This window comes from Vombatus ursinus, unplaced genomic scaffold (assembly GCF_900497805.2).
Source record: "Vombatus ursinus unplaced genomic scaffold, bare-nosed wombat genome assembly UNPS02008996.1, whole genome shotgun sequence".
NCBI classification, from domain to species: domain Eukaryota; kingdom Metazoa; phylum Chordata; class Mammalia; order Diprotodontia; family Vombatidae; genus Vombatus; species Vombatus ursinus.
In genome coordinates, this window is record NW_020948774.1 from 6,730,783 (window position 1) to 6,742,945 (window position 12,163).

Genomic DNA, 12,163 nt, shown 5'->3' on the forward strand with positions numbered 1-12,163 from the left:
AAATATGCTTCAATTTGCACTCAGAGTTTATCAGTTATTTCCCTTGAGGTGAACAGCATTTTTCATTATAAGTCCTTCGAAATTGTTTTGGATCACTGTATTGATCAGAATAGCTAAGTCATTCACAGTTGATCATCATACAATGTGGCTGTTACTGTGTACAGTGTTCTTCTGGTTCTGCTCATTTCACTTTTCATTAGTTCATATAAGTCTTCCCAGGTTTTTCTAAAATCATCCTGCTCATCATTTCTCATAGCACATTAGTATTCCATCACAATCATACACCACAAATTGTTAAGCCATTCCCCAATAGATGGGCATTCCCTTGATTTCCAATTTTTTGCCACTACAAAAAGAGCTGCTATAAATATTTTTGTATATATAGGTATTTTTTTCCTTTTTCTTTGATCTTTTTGAGATACAGACCTAGTAGCGTATCACTGGGTCAAAGGGTATTGAGAAGATTAAGAGTGATACTGTATCATTTGTTTATTGATTCCATTTACAATTAATTGGTTTTGTCCTGTAACTGCTTAAGTCATGACAAAGGTCTCAACTTATCTCAGAAATTCAGCTATCCTGTAATGGATTAAGTTTAAAAATTCAGCTCTCCTGCCTCAAGGAATTTTGTCAACCTTGGGGAATGTGAGTGAACACAAAGGGAGTTGGGCCTGATATTTTTACTCCACCAAGCTATACTTCAAGGATGTCTGGTTTACTGTTCAAAAGTCTGGGCCGCTATCTCACACCTGGATTCAAACTCTGAGCACTTCTTGGTTTCATAAGAGAAGTGGGGGGGGGGTCGTTGCTAGCCCCTATTACCAAACTTCCAACCAATCATGTTGTTCCCTGTACCTCAGCTCTGTAACCAATCATGTAACCCAATCCCATGATGTCATCTACCCTGTTCTGTTCTTTGCTCTATGCTCCCCAAAACCTATATAAGGGGAACTGTCATTTTGCTTGGGGTCTTTGATATAAATGGAGGCAAGCCATTGACCCATTTACTGACAGGTTAGAGATCTGCCTCAGTTTATCCTTTTGTTAAATTCTAATTGTGACAGAATGCACAGTTTTGTAGCCCTTTAAGCTACAAATTGTTCTTCAGAATGGTTGGACCAGTTCACAACTCTACCAACAGTGTATTAGTGTCCCAACTTTTCCACATCCTATTGGACATATATTCTAAGAACGTCAAAGACAGAAGGGAAGGTTATATATAGAAAAATATTTAAAGTAGCACTTCTTATAACATTGAAAGAAGAATGACTGAAAAGTTATGGTATATGAAAATGGTGGAATATTACTATGCCATGAAAAAAGACAAATATGAAGAAATCAGGGAAATCTGGGGAGATGTCTGTATAGTGATGCAGTATAAAGGAGGCAGAATCATGAAAACAATTTTCATGATGATTCCTAAGACTTTAAAGGAAAACAATGAAAGGATTGGAGCAGCCAATCACAACTTCAAAGAACTGATAATAAAGCATGTTTACACATCAGTCAAGAGAAAGCGCAGCTAGGTGGCTCAGTGGGTAGTAGCATCAGGCCTAGAGTCAGGAAGACCTGAGTTCAAATCTGCACTCAGATCCTTACTAGTTGTGTGACTCTGGGCAAGTCACTTAATCCTATTTGCCTCAATTTCCTCATTTGTAAAATGAGCTGGAGAAGGAAATGGCAAACCACTCCAATATTTTTGCCAACAAAAATCTCAAATGGGGTTGTAAAGAGTTGGATATGACTGAAATGATTGAACAACAACAACAGAAAGGACTAGAGAGATGGAATAGAGAGTGAACTAGACATAGACAATGAGGGATTCATTTTCAAACATGGAAAAAAATAAGCAAAACTTGGAGCAGCACAGCTACTGTGAGCTTGCACTGTCTGTGTTAGACCTAGAGAATTCTTCGAACCCAGGACCCAGGCAAGCAGTCTAATTTCCTTCCTTGCCCCTTTCACTCCCCTCCTTCTTTTATGCTTATCTAGGTGCAAGTTGTTTCCATCTAGAATAAAAGCTCCTTAAAGGGCAGGAAATGATTCCTTTTTGTCTTTGCATATTCCCAGTGCTTAGCAGAGTACCCCACAGACAGCAGGTGCTAAATTCACATTTGCTGAATTTGTTATGGGGTTTAGACTTTATGCATTTTTGCATTGCTTATTATTTATTTAATTTGTTTTTGTTATGATTATTATTTTTGGCACAAAAGTTATCTTTTTTTTTAATGAAATAGCTGTTCACAGGGTAAAAAAATTCATACAGATACCTTTAATGTTAGGAATGACTTCATGTTCAGCCCAGTCTGTCAAAAGCACCATGGAGGCCAAGTGAGCTCCAGCTGAATGTCCGCATAGGTAAATTCCCCTGTGGTGAATCAGACAGAAGGAAAAAGTTGGAGGTTCTCATGGCAGTCTTTGTTTAATCCAACTTTGCTAATGGTTTCCTAAAAGCATCTGACTAGAAAAAAAATTTCGACTTAACAGTTAACAAGTAAATCCTCTCTTCTCTTGTTATTGCCCAGACATTCCCTCCGATGCTACCCAGCAAGAGACAAGTCTCTGGCAGACACCCACCTGTTGAATGAGTACTGCTTCTGGATGAAGAGGGCACTGCGCCTCACCTGGCTGAACATCAGATCGACATTACCTGCATAGGCGTGACAAATGATGCTTCAGCTTCAGACTAGGACACTCCTCTAACTCTCAAACTCTCTAACCCTCCCAATCCCCTTACTTACCCTTTGGAGCAAGGTCATAAGCCACTACAGCCACTGCTACTCCTGCTGCTGTCAATGGGGGCACCACAAAGGCTGAATAGTCCTTGCTAGGGAAGGAAAAACACCCAACACTGCCTGTTTACCTGTAAGCAAGTTGCCCAGGCAAGTGCTACTGCCCACTTGGTGCATCTGCAGTGTTTGTTCTGGTTTTACCTGGAGCAAGATACCTCTTCTCTCTAGCATACTGCCCTTCTCAGATAGGGGCTCAGGGCGCAGGGAAAGGGTGAAGGACAGCTGAAATCACTGATAGGCCACCTTAAGTAGCAGCAATTTAGCATCCTCACAAACACCTCTATTTAGCTTTCTCCCTAGGTCAGGAAAGCTGCTAGAGCTGCTAGAACCTAGGGAAAGCAGAACAGTTCTTGCCCCTGCCCCCATCCTCAACTTCTATGATAATGGGAATAATAATAATGACGATGATGACAATAGCATTTACATAGGACTTTAATATTTGCAAAGTACTTTATAAATATTATCTCATTTGCTCCTCACAACAAGCTGGGAGGTAGATGCTATTATTATCACCATTTTACAGATAAGGAAACTGAGAAAGGTTGGTTAGGTGACCTGATCAGGGTCACACAGCTAGTAAGTGTCTGAGGCTGGATTTGAACATAGGTCTTCCTGACTCCAACTCTACTATTCCATCCACTGCACCCACCTTCTATATAGAGTTATATCTCCTCTGGCTCACCTTCCTTCTTGCCAATATCCTCCATGAATAAACAGGAAAAAAGGCAACTCTGAAAGAAATGCATACATACACACATATGTGTATATATGTATATGTGTGACTTAAGACACATGAATGAACATCATCAGTACAACTCCCTCATTTTGTCAGAGAGGAAATGAAAACCCAGAGATTTGAAGTAATGCATAGCTCTGAATCACAAAATCTCAGAATTGGAAGTAACCTCAGTGATCACCTATTCCAAGGGTGGGGAACCTGCAGTCTTGAGGCCACATGCGGCCTAGTTTAACCAACCCTTAGGCAGATATCCCCTTGTATAACATCCCTAACAAGTGGTCATTCAGCTGCCATTTGAAGGCTTCCAGTAATGAGGAATTCGCTGTTTACAGAAGTAGCCCATTCAGTTTTTGGACAACTGATAATGATAAGAAAATTTCCTTTACATACAGATTAAATCTGCTTCTAGGAACCTCTACCTATTCAGCCCTTAACTTACCTTCAGTGATCTTGGCGGGGAAATATATGTCCAGTTTCTCACCACTACCTTCTCCATAAGCGACACCAAGTAGATTCTGTTTGCTTGCCTGGGCTTCCTTGGTAGCTACTCCAAAGAAACAACAAGAAAAAATTCCATGTTAATTGGTTAACCTTAACTATTCCTGTGTCAAGACTTTGTAGCTTAGGTACTTTATATGAGGCCTGCACTCATTTCTTGCTTGGGCTCAGGAAATGCAAAGGATTTTGATCTCACTTTCAGAGAGATATTTTCACCTTCTCCTCAGACTCAATCTTGTTCTCTAGGTCAGTACTGAGGGACACCTCTGAAGAAATAACTCGACAGGGGCAGATGTTTCTCTAAGCTCAATGATCTTTTATATGTCAACCTGATGGCCTCCTGGCCTGAGCAGTTAGGATCTGACCAGACTGGTTCTTTCCAGGAGGTCAAATAAAATAACTATCCATTCATAATGAAATTCAGGGACTCTGTGATATAAGAAACAGTTTTTCAATTTAACAAGTATTCTTTGAATATTAATTACATGGTGATCATTTGCTATTGGAGATGAATCAACAAATATTTATTCAGTGCCAACTATGCTAGGCACTAGAGTACTGAGACAAGAGTGAAAGGGTCCCCTACATTTGTGGAGTTTACAGTCTAGCCTGGGGAGGCAACATATGAATACTGTATATAGCTCTATAACATACATATATGGTGATATGGGGAGAAAAGCACCTTGGGGGGAAGAGGGGAAGCATTTGAGGTAAGACTTAAGAGAACGAGGGATTCTAAGAGGCAGAGATGATGAAAGGATATATTCTAGGGATGGCAATATAAAGCCAATAGAATTGGTTCAGAGGAATCCCAGAGGCAATATAAATCCCTAGGATCAAATATAAATCCCTTAGTTTAGCTTTGAAAGCTCTACACAGCCTGGTCCTTTCTCGAGCTGAATTGTGAAACATTCAAACTCTACTGCAGAGAGTGCAGATCCAATGGGCTGGCCATGTTGTTCAAATGCCAAACATAGGTTTGCCTAAAAGACTATTTTATAAAGAATTCACACAAGGCAAGAGCTCACATGGTGGTCAGAAGAAGGGATACAAAGACACTCTGAAGATCTTTCTTTGGAACTGGAATTGATTGGGTAACATGGATGACACAAGAATCTATGCTGAAGGAGCTGCAGGAAAGAGAGGGAGAATGCTGGTAGAGTAATGAACTGGTCAAGTCCATCTGGAAAATAATTTAGAATTACACAAGTCACTAAGCCTTTCATACTCCTCCACCCAGAAACTCCACTGCTGGATATATAATTCAGGGAAGTTTTAAAAAAAAAAGTAAAAGAAAAGAAGAGTCTTAAATATTGTGGCAGGGGTATGGAAGCTGATCAGAGCTCCTTGGACCAACTAAGTCTCTCCCCATAATCTACCAGATAAAATGACAGGATATGAGGCACAGGTAACAGAGAAAATGAGACACAAGGGTTATGTCATTTTCAAACTTTCATATCTTATAAATGGTAAAAAAACAAACCCCTCTTTATAACTTCTTGGGATGTTAGATATATGTTGCCTTGGACATATGTATTTCCTATGTGTCTGCCTTTGCCTTTGCTCTATGTATGGTTACTCTCCCTATTGATACTAGATGTGTTTGTAGGAGAGTTACTCCATGTTTATGGTGGAGTTGCTATGTTACTATTTCAATAAATCGCACCCTTTAGTTGACTAGAGATAAAGTAAATACACCAGCGGGGACTTATGAGCTAGAGGTTTAGGAATGGACCCACAAGGTACTTTGAACTTGGGATCACAATCCCCTGGGGGGAACCAACATGCAAGTGCAAGTTGGAGGGTAACCCAGAGAGGAAAGGTATTTCTATATTTATATACCTAAATATTCATAATAGTATTTCTTGTAGTAGTGGGAAAATTGGATACAAAGTGGATATATCTCTCAATGAAGGAATGGCACAAAAAAGCGTGGTATACAAATACATCAAGAATACTATTGTGCTATAAGAAATGACGAAGAAAAGAAAAAAAAAGAAATGATGAATAGGGAAGAATTTAGAAAAACTTGAGAAGGCTTATCTGAACTAGTACAGATAAAGTTAGCAGGACCAGGAAAACTACCTATAGAGTAACTCCAATAATGTAAATTAAAAGAATGCTAAAATAAAGTTCAATATTATATAATTGTAATGAGCAATCTTGGCCCTGAAAAAGTGATAAAGAAATAAACCTCCCTTCTTTCAACAGAAAGGGAGGGAATTATGGGTTTAGAATGTTTTATGTTGGGGGCCGCTGGGTGGTGCAGTGGATAGAGCACCAGCCCTGAAGTCAGGAGGACCTGAGTTCAAATCTGACCTCAGACCAAACACTTGACACTAGCTGTATGATGCTGGGCAAGTCACTTAACCCCAATTTCCTTAAAAAAAAAAAAAAAGAATATATAGAATGTTTTATATACAGTGTCAGATGCAGTCCTTGTGTTAGTTGGTTTTGTTTAGTTCTTTGTCACAAGGTAGGGAAGTATATTTTGAAATGACTGTGATATAATCTTTTTAAGATGAGGGAGAAAGCCATCTTTTCAGTTGTGATAAAATGGAAGAACAAAGGATATAGAGATAGAGATGTTCCAGTGGAACCAGATCCAAGGATGCTGAATGCAACATTTGTGCCTCCTCGTCCTGTACGATTCTCATATAAATTCATGATAGGGATCCACACAAGTAATAGGGCCTTCTTCATGTTCTCTTAACATTATGTTGCTACCAGAGGAGCAGATGGTTGTCTATCAATTGTCTCTTTCTATGACCAACTCATCTTTTCTTTCTGGTTAAATAATTCTCCAATGGCATCTGTTTCACTGCTTCTTTTGAACATTTTCTTGTTTTATGTTCCAGTCTGCCCACACTTACTACACACTTAACCACAAAGACCTCTGAGTGATCCTACACTTCAATTATTTCAAACACTGTAGTAATCTATGACCTATACCCATATGTCAGCAGAATCATAGTACTGAAATAATGGGCCTTTCAGGGAGAAGTTTGGAGTCATTAAAAGAGTTGTGTAAGTTTCTAAACTATGCTACTGTACTGATTTGCTTCTGTATATTGTGTACCTAATCTGTGCCACTGATCAACCTATTTCTTACCTAGTAGCATATTATTATGATGATTATGACTCTGTAATATAGTTTGAGATATGGTACTGCTAGATAGGCCTCATTCCTTCCCACTTTCTTTCATTAATTCCCTTGATATTTATTCTTGACCTTTTGTTCCTCTAGATGAATTTCATTTTTTCTAGTTCTATAAAGTAATTCTTTGGTAGTTTGTTTGGTGTGACTGAATAAGTAGATTTAGGTATTTTCATTTTCATTATATTGGCTTGGTCTACGAGCAATTAATATTTCTCCGATTATTTAGATCTGTCTTTATTTGTGTAAAGTGTTTTTATAATTGTATTCATATGGTTCCTGCATATATCTTGACAGGTAGATTCTCAAGTATTTTGTGTTATCTATAGTAATTTTAAGCAGAATTTCTCTTTCTATCTCTTCCTATTGGATTTTATTGGTAATATGTAAAAATGCTGATGATTTGTATGGGTTTATTTTATATATTGAAATTTTGATGAAATTTAGATTAGTTTTTTAGTTGACTCTCTAGGGTTCTCTAACCATCTTATCCACAAAAAGTTTTTTGCTACCTTTGCTTATGCTCAATTTCTTTTTTCCTTTCTTCTTGCTATAACTAAACTTCCTAGCACTATATTGAATAGTAATGGTGATAATGGAAATTCTTACTTTACCCCTGATCTAGTTTACCTTCATTATACATAAGGCTGGCTCTTGGTTTTAGATATACTACTTGTCATATTAAAGAAAGTTATATTTATTTCCAAGCTTTCTACTGTTTGGTAATGGGAATAGGTGTTATATCTTGTCAAAAGGTATTTTTTTTTCTGCTTCTACTGATATTTTGTTATTAATATGATCAATTATGTTTATAGTTTACCTAATATTGAACCGGCCCTCCATTCCTGTATAAATCCAGTCTGGTTATAGTATACAATCTTTGTTGTTATTTTATTTAAAACTTTTATAGCAATATTCATTAGAGGTACAGTTCTGCAGGGTTTTTTGTTTTTGTTTTCTGTTTTGACTCCCTGGTTTAGGTATCAACTATATTTATGTCAAAGCATCCGGCAGGACTATTTCATTTCCTATTTTTTTCAAACCTTTCATATAGAATTGGAATTAGTTTTTTTTTTAATCAAGTTGGTGAAATACTTATCTTTTTTTTTAACAGCTCAGTTTTATTTATTCATTAGGGGTCTTTTTTAATTTCAATTTTGTTACTCTTCTTTGATTTTCAAGATTTTTATTTTGGTGCTTAATTTTTTTTTAATGTGCGGTTTTCTAGGTTTGTTTTAGTTGCCCAGTTCAATTATCTTCTCTTTCTGTTATTGATGAAAATATTTAGAGATAAATTTTACTCTAAGTACTGTTTTGGTTAAATCCCCAAAATTTTGGTTTGTCTCGTTGTTGTCATTATTGCTAATGAAATTATTGTTCCAATTATTTTTCCGTTGACCTGCCCATTCTTTAGGATTGTTAGTTTCCAATTAATTTTGAATCTTTGCTTAAAAAAACCCTTTATTGAATATATTTTTATTGTATTATAGCCCTTAAAAGATGCATTTAATATTTTTGTTTTCTGCATGTATGAGGTTTTAATGCCCTAATAATTGGTCATTTTTTGTGAAGACACCATTCACAAGAATACTTCTATCTATTCCCATTCAACATTCTCCAGAGGTCTATTGCACCTAAATTTTCGAAAATTCTATTCAGTTTCTGCATTTCTTTTTTGGTTAACTTTATCTATATATGACAGAGGTAAGGTGAGATCCTCTCACAATTATAGTTTTACTGCTTATATATATACACGCTATAACTCATTTTAGTTTTTCCTGGAAGAATTTAGATGCCATGCTATTTGGAGTATGTATGTGTATACATAGATGTACATATACATGTTTAGTATTGATAATAATCTACTGTCTATGGTATCTCAGCAAAATGTAGTTTTCCTTTTTATCTCTTTTAATTGGGTCTATTTTTGCTGTAGTTTTGTCTGAGATCATGATTGCTACCTCTGCCTTTTTTACTTCAGCTGAAGCATAATAGATTCTGCTCCAATCCTTTATTTTAATTCTGGACCTATTTTTCTCTTTTCAAGTATGTTTTTGTAAATAAAATACTGTTGGATTCTGGTTTCTAATCCATTTTGCTATTCTCCTATGGGTGAGTTCATCTCATTCATGTTCACAGTTATAATTGTTAATTGTGTATTTCCCTCCATTCTATTCTCTTCTATTTTTCTTTCTCTGTCTCCTGTCCCTTTTTAAAGATTTTGTTTTGCTTCTAATGACTTTTGATCCACCCTCCCTATTTTTCCCTCTTTTCCCTTAAATACTTTCCCTTTTATTTCCCTGTTGGGTGAAATGTATTTCTGTATCCAACTGTGTGTTGGTAAGATAAAATGAAGACCATGTACAAAATGCAGTTAATTTAGTGTGAGAATCAGAAGGATCAATTAGATTCTTTCTTATGAATACTGACTCCATCTTGTGCTGCCACATATATTCTCCTCCATTTTGTTGTTTTTCAATTATTCACCCATGAGAAACTATATCTATCTATCTATCTATCTATCTATATATATATATGTCATTTATTTATATATATACAGATGGATGTAATTAAACAACATCTTGGGGCAGCTAGGTAGTGCAGTGAGTAGAGCATCAGCCCTGGAGTCAGGAGGACCTGAGTTCAAATCCAGCTTCAGACACATAACACTCACTAGCAAGTCATTTAACCCCAATTGCTTCACCAAAAAAAAAAAAAAAGACCATCTCTTCATTTTATGAATACAGGACTCCCAAACCTACTTATTCCAACTGGACTGAAACTTACTCTTTCCCTTACCAACTTGGAAAGCCCCTAAACTTTCCTCCAATTAGAAATTAGATTACCTAATTTTGTATCTTGGTTAATTATTTTGTTATAATAGGACTTTTTTGATTAATTGGTTTTTGTGTATAAAAATCTGCTTTACTCTGCATTTGGGGTCTTTGGACTAACTGGGGAGCCTACTGACCCATTCTTTCTGAATGCCTAGACAATAAATGATCTATGCTCAGATTGTTTTCATAGCTATTATTAATTATTCATTAGAGTGTTCTCTCCTCTAACCAGCACAGATAAGAGAGAGATTCAAGAGCTGCCTGTTCTCCCTCATTCCTTCCTTTTTGTTTGCATAGACTTCTACACCCCAATTATGTCAGAGAATTTTCTCCGTTCTTCCCTCTTCCCAATGTGTTCTTCCATTCTCTTCCCACCTCCAGTGGGTTCATTTTCCCCTCCCTTTCCATTCTTCTCTTAATATCATCAAAGCATAATCAAACTACTCTCAAGGCCTCTATCTAATTAAATTCTATTACCTCTAATGATGACAGAATCCTGTGGGAATACATGTATCACCACTTCATATAAGAATGTAAACCGTTGATCTTTGTTTAGTCTCATGTGAGTGTTCATGTTTGTTTTTTTTTTTTTGCTTCTCTTGACTTCAGTGTTTGTATACCAAAGTTTCTATACAGCTCTGGTCTTTTCATCAGGAATTCTTGGAAGTCTTCTATTTCATCAGAGGTCCATTTTATCCTGTGTAGGATAATACTCAGTTTTGCTGGGTAAGTTATTCTTGGCTTTTAAGTGTAGATATTTTTGCCTTCTGAAATATTACATTCTAAACTGCTGCCTTATAATAGTGGCTGCTAAATTTTGTGTGATAATGACTGTGACTCCTCAATACTTGAGTTCCTTTTTTTCTGGCTGCCTACAGTATTCTTACTTTGAACTGGAAGCTTTGTAGTTTGGTTATAATATTCCTGAGAGGTTTTAGTTTAATGTTTCTTTTAGGAAGTGACTGGTAGAATCTTTCTATTTCCATTTTGCCCTCTGGCTCTAAGAGATCTGGGTAGTTTTTAAAAAATAATTTCTTGAAATATGATATCTAGGCTCTTCTTTTGGTCATGACTTTCAGGTAGTCCAGTGATTCTTAAATGACTCTTAATCTATTTTCCAGGTTAATTGTTTTTGGTATGACATATCTTACATTTTCTTTTTTTTAGTCTTTTGACTTTGTTTTAACATTTTCTGTTGTTTCATGGCATCATTAGCTTTTATGTAATCAATTCTAATTTTCAGGGAGTTATTTTCTTTGGCAAAGTTTTGTACTTTTTTTTCCAAAGTGTTAATTCTCTTTCCATATCTTCCTTCTATAGCTCTCATTTCATTTCTCATTTTTTGTCTACCATTCTCATTTGGTTTTTAAGAACATTTTTAAACTTAAAAAAAAACTCTTGCTTCATCTGTTCTAGGATTTTTGATTGGACTCTGGCCTACACTGAGTTTTTCTTTGAGACTTTGTGGATATTTTGGAGTCATTCTCTTCTAGATTTGTATCCAATTCTTTGCTATCACGAAAGTGTTGCTATTAATATTTTGATATATATGGAAATTTTCTAATCAATAGATTCTTGAGGTATAAGCTTAGTAATGCAATCTCTGGGTCAAAGGGTATTTATATAACTCCAAATTGTTTTCCAAAATGGTTGTATCAATTTATAGCTCCACTAACAATGCATTAGCATACTTATCATTCCACAACCTCTCTAACGTTGTTATTTTTTTGGGGGGGGGGTAATCTTTGTCAATTTGCAGGGTGTGAGGTAAAACCTCAGGGTTTTGATTTGCATTTCTCTTATTATGAGTGATTTGGATCTTTCTTTCATGTAGATGTTAATACTTTGCAATTCTTCTTTTGAGAACTGTCCATATCCTTTGACCACTTAACTACTGAGGAATGGCTATGTATGTGTTTCTATGTATAGTTATCCCTTCCTCATTACAAGTATTAGGGGCACTGTGCCCCCAGGATGTGGAAAATCTGGGTGAAAGACTTTGGCCCTCCTTTTGTAGCAGAGAAGTTTGAATTATTATGGTATTAAGACATAAAATATGTTGATATTATACAATACTATACATATATTTTATTCATTTCTGAGTTTCTAAACTTTTTCTGTGTTGTCAACTGGCCTTTGT

The 12,163-nt window shown here is 36.2% G+C and overlaps 1 protein-coding gene across 1 annotated transcript in view; it reads right to left on the minus strand.

Annotated features, from left to right (window-relative positions):
• Positions 1 to 12,163, minus strand: part of AFMID (arylformamidase) — a 28,863-nt gene that overhangs the window by 7,525 nt on the left and 9,175 nt on the right. The window contains exons 3-7 of the mRNA XM_027850217.1: positions 3,971 to 4,075; positions 3,475 to 3,523; positions 2,742 to 2,827; positions 2,578 to 2,650; positions 2,271 to 2,368 (exon numbers count right to left, since the gene is read on the minus strand). Coding sequence (XP_027706018.1) covers positions 2,271 to 2,368; positions 2,578 to 2,650; positions 2,742 to 2,827; positions 3,475 to 3,523; positions 3,971 to 4,075 — 411 coding nt within the window. The remainder of the gene's footprint in view (positions 1 to 2,270; positions 2,369 to 2,577; positions 2,651 to 2,741; positions 2,828 to 3,474; positions 3,524 to 3,970; positions 4,076 to 12,163) is intronic.